The sequence below is a fragment of the Xylocopa sonorina genome, chromosome 7, assembly GCF_050948175.1.
Source record: "Xylocopa sonorina isolate GNS202 chromosome 7, iyXylSono1_principal, whole genome shotgun sequence".
Lineage (NCBI taxonomy): Eukaryota > Metazoa > Arthropoda > Insecta > Hymenoptera > Apidae > Xylocopa > Xylocopa sonorina.
The window spans coordinates 9,030,658-9,055,522 of record NC_135199.1 but is presented as its reverse complement, the minus strand read 5'-3'; the positions used below and the strand labels follow the sequence as shown (position 1 = coordinate 9,055,522).

The 24,865-nt window shown below is 50.7% G+C and overlaps 1 protein-coding gene and 1 long non-coding RNA gene across 2 annotated transcripts in view; both read left to right on the top strand.

The window, feature by feature from the left end:
• Positions 1-1,632: 1,632 nt before the first annotated feature.
• LOC143425163 (uncharacterized) lies at positions 1,633-14,456 on the top strand. Its single transcript, XR_013102012.1, has 3 exons — positions 1,633-1,856; positions 13,219-14,165; positions 14,198-14,456. It is a non-coding gene; the product is annotated as an uncharacterized LOC143425163 (long non-coding RNA).
• Positions 14,457-14,735: 279 nt separating this feature from the next.
• Tet (tet methylcytosine dioxygenase-like) overlaps positions 14,736-24,865 on the top strand; it is a 93,465-nt gene continuing 83,335 nt past the window's right edge. The window contains exon 1 of the mRNA XM_076897620.1: positions 14,736-16,044. Within this exon, the coding sequence (XP_076753735.1) occupies positions 14,920-16,044 (1,125 nt within the window). The 5' untranslated portion in view covers positions 14,736-14,919. The remainder of the gene's footprint in view (positions 16,045-24,865) is intronic.

Genomic DNA, 24,865 nt, shown 5'->3' with positions numbered 1-24,865 from the left:
CGTGGTGACTGGTGCGAATAGGAGGAGATGAAGAAGAAGGAATGAAGAGGAAGAACGGTGGTGCTGTTGTTACGAGCAAGCGAACGGACACGTTTTTCGTACGTCCCTCGTAAACACACGTGCATGTCCCGTTGTTGGTGGTTTCGTCCGTTTCGTGTGTGCTTACCGATAAAGAGGAACAACAAGGTGAACGGAGAGTGAGTATATGTATACGTACGGTGACGCGAAACGGAGAAACAGTGGGGAAAAGGAGCGAAAGCTCGCGGTGAAAGCGAACCGAAGGGACTGGATAGGGACACGGGTGGCAGGAGGAACGAGCACGGCAGAGACAGTGTCAAACGGTCCCAGCGAGCAGAGTTCCCTCGTCTGGTCGTGTCGATACTATCGGTGATCGTGGATGAACGTTCGTTCGTTTTTGGCGCCCCCGTGGTGGACGTAGCGGTGACCGATCGAAGAAAAAAAAAAAAACGTTTGGAATGTAACACCGGCAGGGCAGAAGAACGGCAACGGTAGTGGCAGTACGTAGCGGGTCCGCGGGTACGACGACGACGACGACGACGACGACCACGACGACAACGGCAACGGCTACGACGGCGACAGGGCGACCGGACGGGTGGAGTGTTCAGCAAGAGGGAGAGAGCGCGGAGGATCACTCTCGCTTTCGTTCGGCTCTCCCTCTCTATCCTTCCTTCTCTCCTCTGTCCCTCTCTCCCTCCCTCTCTTTCTGCTTCTCTCCTTTCTCCCTTGCTCGCGCGGCGGCTGCTGCTGCTGTTGCCTGTCGACCAGCAGGAGAACGGAGAGAGAGAGAGAATACAAGAAAGAGAGCGAGAGAGCGCCGGAGGAAGAGAAGACAGAGCTGGAGCGTGCGTCGGCCGAGCGACGAAGAGAGAAACAGCTCGTCGAACCGAAGAAACCGAGGAGGACGAGGAGGAGGAAGAGGAGGAGGAGGAGGAGGAGAAGGGTAAGTGTGCGAGCCAACCTAACGTTTCCGTGGATCAACCCGATCCCGGCTGATATTCTCTATTCGTTTCGATAGTAACGACATGCGTCTCGATCCTTTTCACTCGTTATCTTTTCGTTATCGTTGCGTCATCCTCTTGGTCATCGGTGTTGTTATTGTTGACATTGGGGATGTTTCGATCGACCGTGCGCCACCGTTCGGGGACACGCGACGTTCCCTCGCGACACGGATCACCAGAAACGATGCGTGCCCCTCGTGTCAATCCTTTTCTACCTGTACTACTACGCTGCTAAATAACCATGCGGAAGTTCGCACCCGCGACACGTTTCCGTCGCGTCCTCTTGGTCTCTTTGCTCCACGTCCACCGATCATCACCACCGCCATCACCATTGGCACCACCTCCATCACAATCTCACCACCACCACCACCACCACCACCACTACAACTACCACCACCATCGCAACGACCACCACCTCTAGTACCTCTACCACCATCGCCATCAGCAGCGGCAGCAGCAGCACCACCACCACCAGTACCACCACCACCACCGCCATCGCCACCACCACCACCACCACCACCACCATCGCCACCACCACCACTAGCACCACCACCACCACCACCGTCGCAACCGCCACTACCACCGCTGCCACCACTACCATTGCCGTCAACGCCTCCTGCTAGCCGGCGGCGATGCACGGTAGTGTCCTCGAGCACGGCGTGCACGCATCGTGCTGCGAATGTTTCACGAGTCTCGCGCGGTGCGTCAAGCAAAAACGCGTTGTGTCGTCGTGAGACGGGTAACGGGCCCAAAGTGCATCCCCTTCGAGATTCCCCGGTGTTTTCGAGGCTCGGCTCCGACGGTTCGTCGATGCCACGCGTAGTGTATGGGAAACAGGTTCTTAAACACTCATTCTCTTCTATATAAACCCGCTCGGTCGTATACCACGACCTATACGGTACACCGTGGTCCTACACGTAGAGAAAAAGAAAAAGGGCGAGTGAGTGTGTGTACGTGTGTGTGTGTGTGTGTGAGAGAGAGAGAGAGAGAAAGATAGAGAAATCCTTTTATTTTGTTTTTCACCTCGATTGCGCGTGAACCTAGTCTAACCTGGCTGGGAACAAACGCCGCTTTGGTAAACAGCATTATCGACTACACACGGAGTGCCGTTCGTCGATGGTGTGTAGAGTTTTTGGTGCCGGCTCGCTTGTGTGGTGTATCAAAAGAGGGGGAAAAAACGAAACAGAAACGACTGATTTTCTAACGTTCGGACCACGGAGTCACCGCTCGCGTGTTTCTCTTGGTATACATGTACATAGTGTTTTTCGTACGTCGCGTGTACGTAATAACTGTGCGTCGCAAGATCTCGCGAGGTGGTGTTTTGCCATTGCGATAAACCGCGTGGCGCGGGTGTTCACACCAGGTCGATCCTCGATTTCGACCTTCCATCCCCGTGGTCAAAATCGCCCATCGATAACAGCCGCTACCGAGCTCTCCAGGGGTGCAGTGAGATATTGTGTGGCAACGGCTTGAGTACACCGCGAGGATGAAGCACGAACAATTTGACCCTGGTGCATAGACGTGTGTGCACGGTACAGAGAAAAACGTGGGCCCGGTAATAACGTGCAATTTGCAGTTTATGCGATAATAATCGACGCGTACACACGCGATCGACTTTGGGATCGTTAAGGGTCGCTCCGACTGTTACTACGGATCGGAGTCGGGTGGTAGCTGGGACCGGGGAGAGATCGATTTCCATCCGGCGACTTTATTCTTTTTCCACGTTACTCTTCGTTCCCGATTCATTCTTTCTTATTCTTTCATGCTGCGACAACGCGTGGGTCCGTAGACGTTCGGTTCGGAAACGAAAATTAACGACGCGTTTCCAACGACAGGAATGCAAAGTAGCCCGAGAGGAGAGGCTCTCTCTCTCTCTCTCTCTCTCTCTTTCTCTCTGTTTCGCCGTCGCGAATACGATCAATTCCCCTTTTTCTCTCGCTCGATTCCTGTCTCCTTCCTTTTTTCCTCCGGTTCCCTTTCCTGTGGGTGTTCCTTCTTTTTTGTACCGGCGAGCCGCGCGCTACGACCGCGGGGTGAGAGGTGGGTGCGGGTGGTGGCGGCGGCGACTGCGACGGCCGCAGGAGGCGTTGGCGGGGGAAAGGGCGAATTTCGGCCTACTCGGTTCACGGAACGGCGGAACGGATCGGAACGGACAAGGAACCAACGTCGTGGACCGCGAGAACAACGGGCGCCAAGAGATTTACGGGCACGCACAGTATCCCTTTTACCCGTTCCATGGATTCGTCTCTTTTTTATCCCTCCGTTTCTATCTTTCTTCGCCTCTTCTTCCTTCCCTCTCTTTCTCGACGAGACGATTTTTCTCCTGCTCCTTTTCGGTCATAGCTGTCGAAACGCGTACGTTTAGGCTCTCGCCGGCACCGCTCGAAAGGGTTGCCAGCGAAGTTGGCTGCGAATCGCTTTCCAGTGACAAAGTCGGTGGAGCGAGCGCACGGGGGCCTAGGTTTAAGCTGCGAAGCGAGAGGCCGCGTCCGCGCGAGGAATGTTCGAGAAAACGATCGGTTGTTTTGCTTGTGCGTTCGCGAAATAGAGAACAATTTTATCGGGATATTTTTCTTCCTCTCTCATTGATAAGCGTATTATTAACCGGGCCGCCGATACCAAATTCCATGTTAGAGCTGGACAATCTATTACGTCGTAACGTATAGGGAATATCGGTTCGAACGTTTCCTATCTTTTTAATGCATTGGTGCGTTAAAAACACCATATTTCATCCACCGCGTGCTTCAGCGATTATTTGACGCATTCGATTGATAGTCTATTCTTGGTAGAAAGAAAAGAAGGAAAAAGATTTGGGAAAGTCGAGCATTTTACGAACAGGAACCATAATAAATCGAACGCATTCGCGTGGATCGTTCGATGGTCCGTCTCGCGCCTGAATTCAGACCGTTTCGCAACGAATCCGCGCGATAAAGAAACGGTACGGCACCCGTCGTGCACAGTGGTTTCGCGTGTCCGCACAGTTACGCGTAGTACGCGCGAAATTTTCATATTATCGCGTGTTTTCGAGCCATCCGTAACCGGCCGCAGCACCGTTCGTCAGCGACGATGCGTACCGCGATCTAGCTCAGTCGGACAGCAAAGGGAAAAGAAAGAGAGCGAACGAACGGACGGACGGAAAAGGGGTGAAGCAGTTGCGCGGCAGAGTATCGAACGACGCCGATAAAGAAACAAAATATACACGGTGCTCGCAGCCGTACCGGCGAACGTGGAACGAACACCTGTCCAACGTAGAGAAACAGGTATCGACGTCGAAACGTTGTTTTCGAAGGATCCGCGCCCGCCGATCGGCCCGTACAACCGTGCACACGGTACAATTCCTTTTTCTTCCTTTCATACGTTTCTTTTTCTCTACCCTTTTTTTCTCATCGTGCGCCCTTTTTCGAAGCCCGCTTCTCTCTCTCTCTCTTTCTCCTTTTCTCTCTCTCTCTCTCTCTGCGTGGGCTGTCGGACGTTGTTGCGCGCATTAATCCGTGGTTTAGCGAACCAATTTAAATATCAGCGGCGCGCTCGACGCAATTTTATATCATTTCCGATATCATGTGCTTGTGTGGGTGGGTTTAACAGTGCGCCCGCCCCCCCTTACCCCCACCAATCTCTCCTCCACCTCGACGGACCGTTACGCACCTCTTTGCACGAGGATGCACCACCGCCCGGCGGTTTTTCGCTACGTACGCGTGTCCGTCGCCACCGCGACTCGAACGTCCTCAAACGTCGACGCGCGGCTGTCCCCGTTACCTCGTGATCTTCCACGGCCCGTTCCCTTTTTCTTCTTTCCTATATATATATATATATTTTATCTCGTCTCGTTCTACATTTCGTTTCGCGTCGCCCGTATTCCGCGCGGCTATGTGCGTGCACGCGTGGTTACGTCGCCGCGACGCACGTACGTTTGCGGTACATATCGTGAAAGTGCACGGACGCATGCGCGTCTACTCGTGCTCTTACTCGCGCACGTGCGTACGTGTACATATACACACTTATACGGCCGGTACGTAGCCGTTTGTATGTGGCTCCGCGTTGTCTGTTCTCTCTCTCTCTCTCTCTCTCTTCCTCTAGTCGTGCGCTGCGCAGCGCACCAGCTGTGCTCCGTTTTACGAGCCGACGTGCATGCACGGGAATAATATACGCGAGCGCGAGCGCGCGCAGTGCCGGGCGCACTCGCGCGAATCAGTGCGCACTCGAGCGCGTTCTCGTCTGCCCGTCGAACACCGTACGCAGTGCCGTAAAAGCGTCGCTCGACCGCGATGCCCGTTCCCCGCGTCCCGTCCGTAGCGATTTCGACGCCGGTGCACGCCAGCAACAAGTGACCCGCTCGTTCCTGGAAACGACGTCCACGACGTCTACGTCGGTTCGCCTCCCCCGAGTACAGCCGGTACAACGCTCTTATATCTACCATCTCCACCTGGGAATTATTCTACGACGGTACGAGGAAACTGTACCGTCTAATATAATTGGATCCGATGTATTTATACGATGGTACACTTTATAAATCAAAGTGGAAGCGTTCCTTTATGGGGATCCTTGTTAGGCGTTCGCCAGATTCGAACTTTTAGCTGATTAAACGCGAGGGTGCGGGGTAGGGGGCGGATGAATCGGTTCGTCACGGGAATATTTCTTTTCCCGGACGAATTGTTTGCTGACCACGCGATATCGGGGGTAGAAAAGTGTTCCCAATGACGGGTCGATTACTTGTCCGTATCAGAGGCGTCGTTATTTTCTCTTGATTTTCTCTTTGGTAGAGGATAGATGGATCGAGAAGCAATGCGCGGTAGGGATTTAAAAGACTCGTAAGAAAGGACAATTCGAAGTAGACGTTCCGTGGAGGCGATCGAATAGATTGTACGTACGGTTTCTCTCGGATGGCTCTAGGGTGGAACGTTTTCGTTGTTGACCAATCGATAATCGTCCCGGTGGTGCGAGAGTCTGGTAACGGTGTGTTTCGACAGCGAATGCACTCGCGTCGAAGAGAGAGAAAGAGAGAGAGAGAGAGAGAGGTTATCAATGGCGTAGTATATGCGAGGCCGTAGCTTTCAGCGGATGAATAAGTTATATATTCCCGACGATGCTAGTAATCGCCGCTACAAAAACAGTATTGTTATGACTCGAGTAAGTGGATGACGTCAGTTATCACGGCCTCTTTCTTCGCTATTTATTGCTACTTAACGCGGGAGTAAATACCGTTTTATGATGCCCGAGGACTACGGTTTTTCCTTTCGAGATCCGCACCGGTCGATTTTCATTTCCGCGCGCCAGCCAGTCTTCCGCGTTACGTTATTTCCTCCGCGGATTCCTCGAGCTCGAAACCGACGCTACTCTCGCCGCTCCGTTTGCAGGGATGTCTGACGATGTCCTCCGCGACTACTTAAACTGCCTTCGCAGTATGAGTAAGTCCGCTTTTCTTGTTTCGCCAAGAGTTTTATGAAACGCGTATACTTCGAAACGAGATATCGGCAGATAGAACAATTTAACGAAGGAGTAATGAGAAACGAACTAATTTTGAAGTCGTGCCTGGAAGTATTGAACTGCGTCCGCGATTCATGATTAACATTCGCAGGGGGGCGAGGCCGTCTCAGACATCGGGCCAATATTTATCGTCCTTCCGATCCAGATAAACTTTTTTCCAGTTCGATTTCGAGGTACGAATCTTTATCGAAAGTTCGTACAGAATTAATGGCTGGTATTAGACGTCGATTTATGTCCCACCCTGCTGAAACCATCGTAAGCGAATTTGATCTAGATTCTAAGTTTGTCGACTGTTGAGCTCGTGGTTTTTCAGTGGTGGCATGTTTAGCGGATTCTCTTGTCCACTGAACAAATCTTAAGTATTGTAGACTGTCGACGTTGATTAGGTTATCAAATGTACAATTTATAGAATCGTTGCATATGTTCTTCGATCAATTTTCTCCACCCCCAAGTTTCATCGCTTCGCCAAGTACCACGCTCGCCGATCCGTTCAGCGAGACCATTTTTCAATTCTAATTTAAAGTTTCCATTGCTCTGGTAAAGTGGATTCTTAAAATACGTCGCCGCTAACGTAACACATCATAAGCACGCGCTATGAAAACCTTGCACGTGTAAAACGATTACATTATTAGTCATAACGAGCAGCTGTATTCGATATCCACATTACACGATTCAGTTGAGGACTGAAAATATTCCAGTTACATTAACGAATTTTGTAGCCAGAATTCTTCGCGAGTACAGTGACAACAATTGAATAAAAGCGAAGAACAATTCGTTTTCCTCGAACCAACCACGTCTGACAGTGAACACGAACATATTATTCTTCGAACGGGATTGAAACAAGCTATCCATAGTTAATCTTAGGACAAAATCAGAATCGACAATATTCTTCGCGTTTCGTTGGAAAACGCTAAACTCCTCGGTGTAGACGTCTCGCATTGGAGTCGAAATTCGCGGGGCACCCCGTCGGCTGTGCACACCGTTGGCGGCATGCGCTCGGACGAGAACGCGTGCATTCGTGAAGAGCGGGCGTGTGTGCACGGATCGAGAGGACGCGTGCGTGTGCGTGGGACCTTGAATCAAGCAGCCTTTGTCGCGCGAGAGCCGGAGCGGGCGCGGGTGCGCGCGCTCGCCACCACGAGGTAGGCGAAAGTGTATCCGGAGCTTTTTTGCTCGGTGCCGCGCCGCGAGGAGAGGAGGGCTCCTTTTTTTCCCTTCCTCGCCTTCCCTTTTTTCGGCCTCTAGCGGGAACACGGCCGATATATACTCGCGTGCGCGCGCGAGCACGCTCGCGCTTTCGCCGCCATTTTTGTTCCCCGCCGTCGTAATGCCGGAATTAGCGCGCGACTCACCGTGGCCACCGCGAAAAACCGACCTTATCGCCCGTGGATTTACGCCTGCGGAAACGAAGATAAGCGGAACCGGGACCCGAATAATAATTAATAACCCCCCGCTGCCGGCGAACGATTTCCCACCGCACCGTTCACCTACTGGTCCTACTTCCCTCCCCCTCTCTTCCTCTGTTTGTCCACGATCCGTAGGGTAGATTGCGTTCGAGAGGTCCTCTTGTTAATGAATTTTTCATTTGTCGCAGTTTTTCGGTTAATCCAGGTTGTCTTCCGTCAGTTCACGATCGGTGGAATTCTTTTAAATCGATCGATCTTTTTACTGTTAACTTGTATGCTTCCGTTTCATGTCCGAGCTGAGAGTTATTGCCATGTTTGATACGCGATACATCATATGATATAACTTGTCGGAACATTCGGAGCACTCAACACCTTCGTAACCAATGATAAGATCGTTCGAGTTGTTGATCCTTTTATTATTCAACCGATCGACTCCATATCGTACGCGTCTCGCATGTTTTCATCGGTTTAAAGCGCGCACCGTGCTCCAAACGATAGTGTACTCCGAAATTGTAGGATTCGGTAGGCGCATCGATCGTGGTTAGTCATATTCCTCGTCGAGCATAAAAACGTTCCAAGTACGTGTCTTCGAGGAAGAGAACGATGGATTAGAATGAAAAAGAATTCCAAGTCCGCGCTGTATAAAAGGGTTGGCACTTTTTCTCGGTTACGTCTGTTTGAAATTTCCACGCGCTTTCCTTGGAAACAGTGGCGTATCAGGGAGACGGGGAAAAAGTCTGGGACGAATGGGCGATTCCACGCGTGCCGCGCGCGGCCGCGTGCAAAATCGTCGAGACGAAATTCGCCCGCGTCACGATAACGCGGCGCGACGCCGTGCCCGAGTGAAACAAAGGAGCTCGAGCCAGCCGTAACCTGCTCGATACGGGCACGCGATAATAACGAAACGAGACGCGCAGAATTCCGCGGCGGCGTTTCTCGTTAAGACCAAAGAAAAAAAAAAAAAAAAAAGAAGGAGAAGAAGAACAGAAAAAAAGACGTTGAAAAGAAAGAACACGGCATGGAAGCGGACGACGAGATACACACGAACGTGTCGCTGGCAATTATCCTTCGCACGGTGTACAGGGCGCGACGTAACTCATGGCGCCGATCGATCCGCGATTTTATCGGAATGAGAAGTATCGAAAGCGCTGCGCGAGGAGTCGCTCGTACGCGGCGTTGACTCGCAGGGAAACTGGCTGGTGGAAAATGATTCGAGTCGGTGTCAAGGAACCCTCCGTACGGATATGGACACATATATACGGTTTTAGAACAACATCATTTCTCCAACAGGAAGTGGAGGGTTTTAGTTATTATTTCGTTCACAGATTGTCACTATTTACTCTTCGAATTCACATTCTTGAGGACCGGTTCGAGCAAGAACAGCCGCGTCCCACAGTTTTTACGTATTTTCATTCCACGGGTATCATCACGTGCCGTCTACCTACATTCTATCCATCATAAGAACGTTCCGTTAACTTCTCCCTTTTAATGCCGCCTAATGAAACTGTCTTTCGAACCTACTTTCTCGAATACCCAAAACGTTGTACAAATACCTTGCATACCACGCTCTCGAACGATTTTTCTGCTTCGACGTACGAGAAACCATCTATCAACCCTTTGCTGTGAAACGTGATCAGACATTACTATCAGAATTCTTATTTTCACGAGACGGAGAGGATTAACGTTATTATCGTTACCGTCGTAATTATCGTGCAAGTCGAGAGGGTTAAAAAAATCAGAGGTTTGATGCGAGATTCGTAAGATCGATACGGTTCGATCGAAATAATAATACCGCGGTTGTACGGCCCAAGAATATCCAACGCGCACAAAGGCCCGGGTCTCTCGCAGCAGCGCAGGTTTCGTTAGCTCGGTTTTTTCGATGGCGCGCACTCGTCGCCGTCTAATATTAATTCCAAGCGCGCGGAATCTCCGATCTCTCTTTCTGTTGGCCAGCTGGTCCGCGGCGCTGGTTGCGCTTCTGGGAAGCCGCGCTCCTGCGTGCCGACGACGGGATATATCGTTCGGTGTCGCTACGCGCGCGCTATTGAATTTTTCTCCGTGTAACACCCGAGTCATACGGGAACCATCGATTCGACGCGAACCAACGACTCTGACTACCCGCCATCTTTTCTTTCGCTCAAATTTCCTCGCGTTCCGTTTCCCTCATCGCCTCGACGCGGTCCTTCACCGCCATTTTGTCTCGTCTCATCTTTCTGCACTCGAATTTTAACAGCGTCTTACAATGCTTCTAATTACAGCACCACGTTCGTATATCGTGTGCTGTATACTTCGCTGGCGCTGATACATCGAAACGGAAACGTCTCGACGTCGCAACTTTCACGTTACATCGCATCTCGCGGAAAACAAACCCCATAAGCTAAAACTGTCTCCGCGACTCGGCTCTCCTATCCGCGCGCGTACGCGCATACATCACCGAGGTCTCGCGGGGAAATGGAAATCCATCCGCGAGATAGCTTTAATTTATACCGATCCAAAGGCCAGAGTAGATCGCAGCCACGATAAAACGCCTCTCGGAGAACCGGGAAAGTTTCGAGCGGGAAGACGCGCGCCGTTACCGGGCGGATCGATCGAGGGCCGATTTGTATTCGCGCGCACGAGACGCGTACGGGCCGTTTCCAACTTCCTCTCGATACGCGCGTTCTGGCCGCTGCTGGGAAACGGGATAAAGTCGAGGGAGAAAAAAATGGGGAATCCAGCACGCAGGAGTTTTCGCGCTAACGCTATCAGCACCGCGGCGAGTCTCGCGACCTTTAAAGAGTAAAGTTCGCGATATTCTAGTCTAGAGTCTAGACTCTTAGACTAGATTTATGGACGGGCAGGAAAGTTCAATCGCCGCTGCGGCCTGCGCGGTGATCTCAGGTGTTTCGCCATCGGGGTAAAGCCTCGCGCTTCGGATTCCCAGTGAAACGAGGAAGCTGAATTTTCGCGGGAGCCTGCGCGTCTGGTTTGCTTCATTTCCAAATGGAATTTTAATCGAAAGTTTGCTCCCGATTCCCTATCGAGCGCGCAAGATGTTTCTTCGCTTGGCTTTTCAGTAAATCATTGAAAGGTGAATTTCTATTGTTTAGCATTTTCCAAGATAATCTGTACGTGTATTCTACACGCTGGAATCCGCTTCGTTCCATTCTCCTCTGTCCGTTAAAAGTGGTGTTGGTGTTAATAGCTGACAGCCATTGGATCGAGATGCGCTTCGTCGAAGAATGTCTTGGCTGTCGGTTGTTCGCATAAACGTTATTTCTGATGCACAGCGGCTCGTTCAGGGAAATTCGTGGAACTGTTCGATTCTACGTTAATTCGATCCAACTGGTCGAATTTGTCTTTGTCCCTTGTCACGTGTCGACGGCAGGGAGGACGAGCGGTGCGCGCAGGAAGTTGGGACGCCTTCGAGTTTTTGGTCCCGCGAGATCATCGCTGCGTCTACTCTTATAATTGTACTTTTTTCAACTTTGCACGGAAAAATCATGGAACGTTAAAAGAGGCTTCTAAAAAGAGGTTACATTGAACGCAACGCGATGCAATGCAATTCCAATAAACGTACGTTCGTCGTTAAAGAAAAAAAAAGGAGAGAAAAAAGGTATCCAATTGATATGCCTGTGTATTCGAGAACGCACGCAGATTGGCGCGCACGTTCGAACGCGAGGGAGGAAGAGCGTGACTCGCGGTTTAATTCGCGGCAAGCGAAAGTGCGCGTCGAACGACAGTGCAAGTTTCCAACGATAGCGAAAGCACCGCAGCTGTAAAGCTATTAGAGAGAGTTTTGCGACGGGAGTGGCGCGAGGAGCTGGAAAAGCGACCGTGAGATAGCGCCGTTACTCTCTTCCTCTCTCTCTCTCTTACTCTCATTCTATGTACCGGCCATTATGTGCATCCACCAGCCGTGCAAAAGCTGCGCGCGTGTGCCACGCGTGTGCACGCTGAGATAGACGCGTTACATCGCTGTTTGCGCGTGTGTGTGCCATGTGCGCAGCGAATAAGAGAGATAGAGAGATAGAGAGAGCTACCGTGAGAGAAGGAAGGGGTTAAATGGCGGTCGATATCTCACGGAGGACCAGCATCGCATCGGTTTTGGGCGATGGCTACGAATCGCCCGCGAACTCACCCATTGGTTGAATTAGAAAACTGAGATGTAAATCACGCGATGGGATATCATGAATTTTAAACAACCGCGGTCCGAAACCTACTTCTATCTGTACCCTTAAAGGGGTGAGAGATGGGTAACCGATTGCAGGGCTAAAAGAAAAATGGTAGACGCGGAAAGTGGAGTACTTTGCGACTCTGGGAGAATTTAGAAGTTGTAAATTGCTTGGTAACGCGACGGGGGATGTTGGGATATGAATGGGGTTCCCAGCTGGCGCCCCGTCCGTCCGATAAGGAATGGTAGCGAGATTTAAGATCCACTCTGCCAAGGGTATTTTAGAAAGTAGAATTGTTATGCGATGCTACTACGCTCTGAGAGCAATTATACTTTTATATTCATACAAAACTATATCAAACTGCAATTTTTCTATTACACAACATCCGTTCGTTTATTCGTCATGAGTGGGTTTTTTAAACACCTTCGAAATCTTCTTCTGGTAGGACCTGTGAGTGCAATAAAAAAGGCGAATTATTCCGATCAACGAGAAGAGAAATTTCGTGGATAAAATTGAAAAAGGGTCGTTCGATCTCGTGGCGAAGAATCGTGGAACGCGAAAAGCTTGCAGCCATCGTCAGCGGTCTAAGCGACGCTGAATGAACCGTCCGGGGACTAGGGCACAACATTCGCGGGTATCAAAGCGAGCGAGTAGGTGTGCAGACACGCCGAACGTAATAGTAACCTTGGCTTAGCGATGGTCACGTTATGGTAACGTCTATGACACGTTCCCACGTAGTCGCGTGTCACGTTCTCGCTTACGATCGCCTCACGTGACCACGGGAGAAAGGGGAGGGCTGAATGAGCCTCGTCATCGGTGCTTTTTTATCTCGAAACGCTCTGTTTTTTTACGGAGCGGCTCACTCTCGCGCTTTCACGAGCCATCGCTGCTCTTCGAACTGGTTCTTTTTCCCCCTTCGCTTCTTCCGTAAAAATCTAGGAATTTTTTTTTTTTTTTTTTTTTCGTTGAGATATCAGGAACGATGGATACCTTTGGGATGTTTTTTAATTTAGAAACGAGTGCGGGTATATTCTGAGCGATCTATGCGAGTGAATGAGTATAGCGTGGCGTGTCTATGTTGGATAATTTTTTGCTTTTTTTTCAGTGAGTCGATCAACGCTATTTTAATACGGCGATGTGTCTTTTTGATTTCAGATCGTACAAATCAACCGCCTTCTAACAAGCCACATTAACCTCAAGTGATTTCTATTTTCTTACGAAGCGCGAAAGAAGTAATTAGTGTGTTTATATCGACGTAAAACAAGAAGAAAAGAAAAAAAGAAACGAAAAAAAAAAGAAGAAAAAAATATTCCAAGAGCTTAGGTTCAGAAGAAGACAAAGCATTAAGAGCTATAGTATCTAATTAGTGTACAAAGTATATCTTGAAACAAAAAAAAAAGAAGAAGAAAAAGCTAAAAAAAAGTCCGCCAGTGCCAAATCGAAAGACGAAACAAAAGAAGAAGAAGAAGAAGAAGTAAAGAGGGGGAAACAAAGCAAACGAAAAAGACGCGTTTAAGACGATTATTGTACGTTTAAGGGCAGAGAAAGACAGACGAGCGAGTATAAAAATATTGCGCGAAAACAATACGAAAGGGAGGAGAAAAAAGGAAGAAAGAAGAAGGAAAAACTGTAAACCAAAGAATCTACCATTTCTTTTTTCTACTAATCACTCAGCGAGCTAACGATATACTCACTAACCAGCTAGACGAGCGGCGATCTCTTCGCGAGCAGATTTCATTCGGAATACACAAACGAACCAACCGATAAAGTTTTCTAAAAAAAAAAAAGAAACAAAAAAAACTTATAGAGTAGACAATTTTACATTTAATAAGCGAGATTAAATTAAGGTTTGACGTTCTTTTTAACGAAAAGAGAAGAAGAAGGGCAAACGGAAGGGAAGAAAAACAGAACGGACGCACCTACTCGCAGAGAGCGCGTGAGAGTATCTAATTAAGGAAAGGAGTCCCATCCAAAGCGAAAGACACCACAGAAAGAACGAAAAGGGGACTCGCATATAATTACTCCCAGAGAAACCGATCTACTTCAGTTCGTAGCCTAAACCTGTTGAGTACAAACGACAGAAATAGAGTTATAGGAGAGAGGTAGAGAGAGAGAGAGAGAGAGAGAAAGAGAGAGAGAGAGAGAAAGAAAGAGAGAGAGAAAGAGAAATAAGTACGTACGAGAGCGAGAGTGAGAGTAACGACGAGAGAGAGAGAGAGAGAAAGAACGAGCGAGAAAACGAGAGAGTGAGCGCGAGATAGGAACAAAGAAAAGTGCTCTAAACTAGAGGCAACTCGTCGCAAGAAGAAATTCAGGAAAAACCACATTCACACGCAAACAAACACACGCTAGATACAGGCGAAAAGACACGTACACCAAAACACCGCAAAGAAAAGGAAAAAAAAAGGAAATACGAAGCTAGAAGAAAGACCAATACTCGGAACGAGATAAAGAAAAGGCGGCAGACAGTACCAGCGACCGTTCGAATCACCATAGTCGAGCAGTCGTCGAGGAGCGATCGAACGAGGAAAAGAGGAATCCAGGTTCACCCAGATGTCAGGCTGCCTAGGAGCCGAGTCCCAAGCACGCGTCGATCATCCTCGTAGCGGATAATCCGAGTGACGAGCTCGCAGTCACGATCTCGAAGAGACCGCCATCGAGGGGCGGGCGTGGAGGAGAGGACGGAAGATCGAAGGGTGAGACGCGCGAGTATCACCGCTTGCGCGTCGATTTTCCATCGCTCGAGTCGCGGGTTCGGTCACCAGGACAGTGGGTACGGTATCCGTGGGAAAAGAAGAGTGGTAACGCGACCTCCTGCTAGCAGGGGGTTCACGTCGAGATGACGTGGCGGGGAAGATGAGCGCCGAGGTAACGAAGGAGGTCGTCGCCACCGAGAGGGTAGCAGGTAGCCCTCCGGCGGCGGTCGCGACCTCGCCGAGCTCGGTCGGGCCAGGTGATCCGGCGCGTCACCTGCCGCCGTTCAGCAGCTTCGCCGGAGACAACGCGATGGACAGCTCGACAACGCTCACTACCCTTCACTCCCAGGACGTCGGCCTCGGGCTGACGTCCTCCTGGGACTACTACGAGGGACTGACCGGGCGGCTGATCGATTCTCGCGGCGAGATGGTCCTCGCGAGCCAGTACAGGCCGTGGGAGTCGAAGAACGCCGTCGGAGGCGGCGGCGGGACGACCATCGCGCCCACCGCGGAGGGCCTGCCCAGCTTCGCTAGTCAATTCACGGCGCCGAGCGAAGCGGAGCCCCAATTGACCGCGCTCACGCCATTGTCGCCAGCCTCGATATCGCACTCTCCACCTGTCACGTCCGCGGTCGGTCTGCCCAGCTTCCACACGCTCGGCACGCCGCTACCAGCGCCTCATCCTCACAGAGGCAGCGTCGGCTACCCGTTGGTCCCGGCCCCGGTGCAAGCCAGAGAGGTACCGGCGCTGCAACAGCAGCTACTCGACGAGAGGCACATCCAGTTGCTGGGGTCCAGTCCCGTGCAGGCGTTCCCACCGCCGCCCCCTGGCCATCCGCATCATACCGTGCTGACGGTGGTCAAGCCGGAGTATCCGCAGCTGCACCACGCGAACTTCCAGAACCCGATGTCGACGGTGTTGGACTCGTCGCCTACGTCGAGGCCAATCGGGATCGACGGCCGTAAGAAGGAGCGCAGAAAAATACGGGCAGGCTCGATGGAGTCGGAGGACAGCGCTGGCGCCGGGAACGTCGAGAGTTCCGGTCAGGTGGCCGCCGTTTCGTCGACGGCGAACAGGGGACCCCATCACATGGGCGGCGGGATGACGGACGCAGACGGCGACGGCGGGCTAAGCGACAAACCCGCCAAGAAGAAACGCAAGAGGTGCGGCGAGTGCATCGGGTGCCAGCGCAAGGACAACTGCGGTGACTGCGCGCCGTGCAGGAACGACAAGAGCCATCAGATATGCAAGATGAGGCGGTGCGAGAAACTCACCGAGAAAAAGGTTAGTGCCTTTACCATTCGATTAACCCCGCGTTTCTCCTACGTGGAACTAACGGAGAGATTGTACATAAACGATGCTGTAAAACAGAGCTCCCTTAATCGACGCGATCGAACGGTTTACCAGACGCGTGGAAACCACCCCCTTTAAATGCGCAACGCGACACGGTGAAAAGCGCGCGAGAACCCGAAAACCAGCTGTAAACTCGGCTCAGTTTCGCCGGAAGAGGAACCCTGTTGCGCCAGGCGTGATCTCTCTTTCTCTCTCTCGCTCTCTCTCTCTCGTTGGTAGTAACTGGATCGAAGGGACGGTGGAAACGGGCGCGAAAATGAAGGTGGTCGGCACGCGACATCGTTCCGCGACAGGTGGGTGGGCGCCGGAGGGGTGGTTGTCGCGCGTCGATCCCTGCCCCGGGTGGAAATTCGTGAAAATCCAGGTGCACGGTGGTGTTGCACGGACGCGGAAAGGGGTGGGTTGCGCGGCGTCGATGCCCGTGGCAGGATAAACAGTGCCGCGCAGCGCCGCGTTATGGGACGGTCGCTTATATATAGATAGTGGCTGAACTTGGCCCCGATGCCTGAATGTGCCGAGAATCCCAGAGGGAAATACAGAAATACAGATAACCGAGGTGGTCTATTATTGTAGCGACATTGAATAGGGGGTTGGTGGGTTGACTGGCTCGCTGGCTGGCTGGCTGGCTGACTGGTCGGCTGTTCGGCTGCTCGCTCGCTTTTCCTAGCGACGGATTCGAGCTGTGTTCAAACGTACCAATTGTACAATTTCCATTTCCCTCTTTTCATCATAAGTTGCGCTGGAATTGCGAGAATAGCAGAACTCGTTAAGGGGCAACGTTGGCTTTGGAAGGTGTACAGGTTTTTATTCTTTTTTTGAGCAACGCGGAGAACGCGAGACGTTTTTTTATAATTTATGGTTATATTTTTTAATCGAGTGTTTGAAGAACGAGGTTGATTGATTTAGATTCGTGTATCGCGGAGAGAAGTTAAAATAGTTTTTTATTCTGCTGTTTTGTAGCAACGATGCAAATGATTTACTTCCTTTTATTTATCGGTCGTTGTATTGCAAGTAGGGAGGTTATCGTTAATTATGTATTTGTAGTGTCTCGGTTCAGCTCTTCGATACCGAGAGTGGAGCTACATGGAAATGGTTTCGAGAAAAACGGCTATAATGTCCGCCGGATAAAAGTGACTGTATCGCCTCGCGTTGATATAACAGAAAATCACGTGTCCTCCTAACTGCGTCGATTTACCAATAACTTGTCGCAAGTCGATTACATTAAGCGTGCAGTTTCCTAAGTGCTGACTCTCAATAGAAAAATTGCATTCCCCGGCAAAGATGGAATTGAATAACGTAAATAAAATTTACGTTCGCGCGACTCCATGCTCGACGATCTCCATGTTTCGAGTCATCTTAAATCTCATCTAACCACATCTCCAAAAAATCGACTCGATTTTTCATGAAAATCTTTACTTCTATTCCATAAAATTTGAAAAAATTTTAACGCAAATAAGATATTTCCGTGTTGCATAAAATCGTAAAAACGCAAAAGAAAAATCACTAAAAATCCGATACGTTAGAACGCGAGTACGGGCATCGGGAGCGCGAACCGAGCCGCGAGTGGAGTAAGTTAGACGCAGCGAGCTCGTTTCGAAAACTCGAATGCACCGGGGTCATTGTACCCCGACGCGAGTCAATTTAATGGCAAAGTCGCGGGCGAGCGTGTGCAGAGCGGTGTGGAACAAACAGCCGCGCGCGGCGTCGCCGGATCGTAAGCAGCTACGCTTATCGTAGGGCAAGTTCAAGGCTCGTCGCGGGTCATAATAATCGCGTATCGAACTCCGGCACGTTCAGAAACAAACGTATTGTTTGCCGCCGATACAGAGAGCGACGCTCCTCTTTCTCGCTTCGTCCGCCATACTCTCTCTTTCTCTCTCTCTCTCTCTCTCTCGCTCCTCCTCCGCATGCCACGATAAACGTTCTCTGGTCGAACGATTACAATAAAATTAATCGATACCGCGATACGCAAAGGTTTCCGCTGTCCAGGCTAATGAGAAAATCGAGAAGTTCGCATCTTCTTCTTTTCGCGTTACGCGAAGCGTTTCTCTTTTCTATCGGTGCACTGTGCGCGCGCGCGAGGAGGATCGAAGATAAGGGAAGAATGCAGATCGATGTACGACAGGGAATCGTACGGTCGGTCGTTGATGTTGATAACGAGAATATATTCTGGAGAAACGCGTTTATCTGCCAGGGATTCTCGAGACGTGTAGGCGTAAAACGCGTAATGTTGCCAGTATGTACTTACTCGCCAGTCGTTTCGTCGACTCTACCATTTTCTATCGTATCGTCCGTAGTAAACAACAACTTCATTCTCGTGCATCGTTCGCGGAAACTTTGCGCCGTGATCGTCTCATTAAGCAAACCCTTCGATATCCTTCTGGTTCGACTGTCGCTTCTATTCCTTGGCATACGCGCGCATACGCGTATCGAAAGGAAAGAATTCGCCGTTTCGATATCGAAACGCATAAACTGATCGAAAAGCGGACATATTGGACGATATAGATATCTCGCGAGGATTTTTCTAGCCACTACAACGTCATTAGAGATTTCTTTAAACGTCGACGAGAGGGTGTCCCTCTGCGCGAGCGCGAATCGAATTTTTTTTTACGAACTCTCGAGGATAGAACAGCGAGTACGCGTACCAGTCGCACGGAACGGGACTCCGGTCGAAAGTGGCAGATGTGGATGAAGATTTTCACGAGTCGTCGTCTCGTTGCCACTTCTTGTCTTTATCGTGCCACTTTCCGAGAGGCTGACCTCTAAGTGAGTCACTGACAGCTATTATCGTGACTTTCACGGACAGCCGTGCGTAGGCAGAGCGCATCTCGTGATGAGCCGCGATTAAACGAGAAAATTGTTATTCCGCCCGATGATAGCCTGTCGAGTGCAAATAATATGCGATTCCCGTGGCCGATCGCTGGTAACCAACCCCCTCTGCGTACCATATCGGATCACCTCTGCCGCCTCGCTCTATTACGATCCTGACGGCCGATTATGTTAAACTCCTCTCGTTTTTACGCCCTATTAGACCGGAGACGCGACGTCTCTTGCCTCGAGCGTTTCGTAATCCCGACAGCCGGGTTGTAACCGGAGTGTCTTCATTTTATGGGTCCCTGCGTTTTGATCGCCAAGAGAAAACGATCGATCTATCGCTCGGCGTTTGGTTTCGAATGTGAAACGACGAGGCACGCGTGCCTAAATCATTTCCGGCTGTTCGAGATACAATTTTACTCGAATTAAAAATTTCTGATTTAACAACAATTCGAAATTGGGAATAATTTGCAACCCTAACTCCTCGTTGGAGAGATTTATAAAATTCTAACGCGATAACCATCGATCCTTGATACAAATCATCGAAACGTGCGTACGATCGACGCGAAACAGAAGGGGAAAGAAGCTACAAAAAGGATTCCACGTGTACAACCCTCTCGATGAAACGCTCCACTCCAGAGCTGGGCGCGTTCGCGTCCGCTCCTCGGGGCCTCGATTCACGGGCGGGAAGGTGCGCGACGCACGCGTTCAAAGGAAGATTAAAAAGGAGAGGAGAAAAAGGAAGAAATCGCGGAGCGAAAAGAGCGGATGATAGATGGGCAGCGGCACGAGTCGAAGGTCCCGTGCCGGCACAGAGGCCACGCCGTCACAACAACCCACACCCTCGCGGATCTTAACACCCTCTTTATCCCGAGGGAAGGCTCACCCCCCGGTGTCTTTCTGCTCGCGAAACAGGAGGCCACCCTCGAGTTCATCGTACACCTGACTGCCGTCGAGAGGCCATCCGCGATGCCCCAATTTTTATCGCTTTTCTCGTTGTTCTGACCCGGTTCCCATCGAGGGAAACGATACCACAACCCCTCGACCTGTGTAGAAGGGGGCGCGCCATTTCTCCTCTTCCACTCGTTCCTTCGCTCGAGACGAATAGCTCCGACTTTCTTTTTTCGATGGTTTTCGAGTCGATCCGAGACGGAGACGTTAACGCGGAAGATGAAATCGCGATCGTGCAATTGGCACACGATAGAGCCTCGCCCTCCGACATCGACCCTTGAAAACGTTCGCCACTTGCCGGGTTTCGCAGCAGTTGGATCGATACGCGTGTTCCTTGGAGGCGGAGGTGCGTCCCTTCTTGCGAACCGGTTAATTCGCTGCATTGTGGCAGTTTTTTTATACCAAGGCTGTCACCGTCGATCGTATTCTTAGACGATAATTCTATCGATCCTATAACACGGTCAATTTCGAGGGTTAACCGTTACACGAACGGAAGCGTTTTCTTATCTCGCAAAACTCGTCTAACGATAACCTAGGTACGTAGCGTGCTCGTGCTATTTTTTTTCACGATGTTGCTCGCGCGTAACGCTCGTTACAGCGTAGCTACACATGTACGTCTGGCAATCGTGGAGAAAAAGGTTCGAGATAAACAAGTGTCTGGAAAGAACCTGTAGCGCACGCTGCGTGCATCCACCATGACGCAGCTACTTACAATATGTAGCAAACAAGACGGCCAGCCAGAGACAGGCTAAAGTGTCAACGCCCACGCGGCCGCTTACGCGGTGTTACGTCGTGTTACGTTGCCGGGAGCGGCGATTCACACGTGCCGGTCGGGGACCACGCGGCGGAACTGTCGGCGCAGCGATCTTCCTCGGCGAAGATTGCATCAGTTCCCGCGATACGCGGTGTATTCCTTGGTACGAGCGCGTTTTCACGCGATCGATCAAACCGAGGCTAAGGGTGTGGGATGGACGTGACTCCGCGTTGCCAAGAAAATATAATGCGAGCGAAATTTCAATCGAAACCCCGCCGCCTTCCGCCATCTTCAATAAAAATTTCTCGCGGCTCGTTCTGAGCTACCACGCGCCATTATGGTCTCATCAAACCAGACTTCAAACGCATCGCGTTCTATCGTTTCTTCTATTGGAGAAAATTGTTTCTTGAAATTGTTTACAATTTTCGGAGGCGATAATTTTTGGTTATCGAGTGTACGATGAAAAATGTTGGTTCAAGGTTTTTATACAGTTATTCCAGTTATCCGTGTCGAGTTCTTCTGGAAGGATCTCGTGTGCAATTTCAGACGATCAACGTTGCAATTACTTAGCTCCCAACGCGCCATTACAATTCAGCTTCCTTTGTCTATCGTTTTCCTTCGTCGCGCATCTATTATTCATTGTTACGACTCTTTTTCTTCTCGTTGCTACGAGCCAGTGATTCGCTGGACAAATAAGGAAACTCGATTTGGCGAACCCTTTCGATCGACCCGCGAGCGAGGGACGTTCTCTCCCCAGTTCGAGTCGAATAATCGGCATTGGCCGGGCTTTTCGGTTCCGGTTTCCCGATAAATCGAAACTGCAGGAAGCCCGTCAACGGTTGCGAGGAGGAGGAGGAGAGAAAGAGGATCCCAGCGACGCGTCCATCGAGTGTTCGGTTACGGGGCGACGGCGACGACGCGACCGTCGTCGATTCGCCCGCGTTTCGCCTCGCGAACCGATAACCGCATCCGATAACCGACGGCAATTGCCTCAGGGTTATCGCGCATCAGGCCAATCAACTCTGTCGTTACTCCGCGGCCTCTGACGCGTCTAGAAAGGCTCATTCACTTTTCCGCGGCCTTGGAACGCGAGAGCCGCGCGATGGACGCTTCGTACGAAACATTTTTCAAGGCTACAGGCTCGCATTTTGATACTACGTTGTATCTACTGTCTCAGGAGAATTGTTAAGCGGTCGTAAAAGTGACGAGATACCAAGTGATCGATAAAATTGATGGAATTTTCAATATCTCGAGATTCGAAGAAGAGAACTTTCATTTTTATCCAATTTTCATCGATCGCTTCAGCAAGTTGTAATTTGGCGAGTCGCGTAGACGGGGACGAAAAGTCGATTTCCAGAGGGGTCCGAAAAAATTCAATTCCTGCTGCGTGGCAAATGAAGCGGACAATTAAAGCGACGATTTCGCGTTCTCGTCGGGTCTCTTTTTTCCTCCGTCGACGGAAGGGTGGCACCGAGGCGCGCGCGCCTATTTCGTCGCAATAATGGATATTGAGAGCCTGCCAGGGCACAAGGGATCGATCGAGCCGCGGAAGTCGAAAAATTCGTCCCACTTCCTGGCCGCCTCTCACTGAAACGTCTCGTAACCGTGAACTCCCGGACCCTTCCTCTGCTCCTACTTTTCGCCGCTCTTCCTCGACCTCCTCTTCTCTCTACCCGCTCGTAAAACGTTTCGATGCTGGTTCCAACGCCATTTCCTCGAGTGCCTCTGTTCTCTGAATCCCCTCTGACACAAGATAACTAGATTCGCATTTTGGATTCTTCTATATTGATCGTTTAGAAGATGCGCAAAGTACTCTTCGCAAAAATACGTAATTGTAGATTCCACTTTCGCAAGAAAGACGGAGTTTCTTTCTGTATTTTCATCGAGCGAGCCAAGCTGGAAGCCAGTCACGAATTCGCTTCACTCCGCGGGAGGAAAAGTCGATTAATCGTCGCCAGGACAATTGACTCGATTAAGAGAGACGCGGACTTAACATTCGTATAAATTAACACAGCCCCCACCCTGCGGTTCTTCGTTCTCAACCCCGGCAGTTTCTGGCCCGACGGGCAGGACCTTCGCCCAGAGGGAAAGCGGCGAAAACTCGATTTTCCCGTGGAGCAGAGGACTCCGTCGTCGCGGTGGCGGCGAAATCGCGCGAGTAACGATCGACCCGCGCCGCTGCCGCCGCCCCCGCGAAGGGCATTTCGTCCTTGGTGCACGGGATTCTCCGGGAGGCTTCATCAGCCGAGTGTGAAATCCACTTTTCGTGGTCGTTAGCCGTCGGTTCGACGGCGTAGACGCGCGTCTACGCGAAATCTCCCGGTGATTCCGCGCGATTTACCCGTCGACGAGATGGCGGACCCTCCCGTCGGCCGCTCGGTTACGATTCCTCGTTTCGTACGCAAAATGATGGATAATGGCGACGCTTATCGCGCCTAACGATGGCTATTTAATGGGATTTCGCGGAACGATAGGGGTTAACGCGTTTGGCATAATGGTACACGGGCGGAGGAGGCGTGCGAGCTCGATGGTTTATGAAATGGTGGATCGCGGGGCCTCGCGGTGCACGCTCGAATGTAGGTTGCGAGGGAACGTTGCGTGGGTGGCCACGGTGTTTCCCTGCCAGTGATTCACGGCCCCTTTTCTTCGCGAGTCGCGAGGTTAGATCAGGTGATTCTCGTTACACCTGAGGATTCGCTCTTGCGTGGCATTGCCTCGCTGTTTAACCAAACATGCAATATACAATCTTGACTTACGAAAAAGAAGAATCGCGCGTCCTAAAATCTGTTCATCAGAGTCCATCGTTTCGAAACAGAATCCCTTCGCGTCGCCTCTCAGTCGAGCAATTGCAGAATTCGAGTCGACTCGTTTCGTCTCTTATATTCGACAGAATCTAATTATCCCCGCGAGGCAGATGGCGGATTCGTGTTTCGATCGTTGGGATCGGCTTTCGGGAATCTCGCGGGTCAGATCCGCTTCCCTATTTCTACGACCGCCATCTGCCGTCGTCCTATTTGCGAAACCGGTGTAATGTCAATAGATCGTCCTTGCTCGCGTTCAGCCCGGGCGGGGCCTTTTAATTTTAGTTAATCCCGAAATACACACGTACAGCGGACGCGCGCACACGTGCGCGTCGGGAGGAAAGAAACGGGAGGCGCGGTGGTATCGATCGAGAGAGCCGCGGCCACGGCGACCGTTTTTCGATTCGTCGAAGGCACGAGCCCTGAATCCAAGGGTTGCCCTGTGTGTGCGACACCAGAACGAACTCGTGACGACAACCCACGGCCGTGTCCTCGGCCTCCCGTAGCATCTGTCGCTTCAAGTACATCTGCTCGCGTTTAAACGGACCGTTTCCCGATAATCTTTCTGCGAATCGCGGGTGCTTCCTCCTCTTCCTGCCGCGTCTCGTGTCCGCGGCGATGAATCGCTCAGGCTTCGAGGACGCGTCGCGTCGTCGAAGAAATCGGGGATGCTGCTCGATCAGCCCTTCAGAGTCGGTCGAAACGGGCCACGATTTCTTTTCTTCGAGATCGGATCGTTTCTTACGCTTGGAACGGGTTACACTTGGAGAGACTTGGAAATTTTGAAATTTCAATGCCACTCATCCTCTCTACGAATATTAAATCACTTAGCCGTGTGTAATTAGGAGTTGGAAAAATTGCGGTTGATAACACCCGCGCGTTACTTTAATCTTCGATCTAGGATTTAATGATAGCTACGATCAACGCGATTATATAGCGTTGGTACTTGTGAGAAGTGTGAGAAGACGTTAGTATAACGACGAATTTATCGTGGAACGATTTTACTTAACGATCTCCCGACCGGGAATCTAGCATAAAAATCGTTCGTTCCTCCCGGTTATCGTTCAGCTCGACTCTTCTGCGCTCGAATAAATCTCAATTACCATTATTCAGAACGATATCTCGTACTTCTCGGCATTCTTCTCGGAACGAATCTTAATTATCGTTATCAATAACGATATTCGCCTTGTGCTTCGTATAAACCAACCGAACGATTACATATCTAAACGAAACTTTGAAACTTCTATCTCGTCGATTCTGTCAAACAATCCTCGCTCTACTCTAGCGAAATGAAAGGAAAAGAACGTAAAAAGACTCTCTCTCTCTCTCTCTCTCTCTCTCTCTCTATCTATCTATCTATCTATCTCTCCGCTTGGAAAGTAAGAGCCACAATTTGAGAACCGCTGGTCCAGCAGCCAACACAATAAGTTCC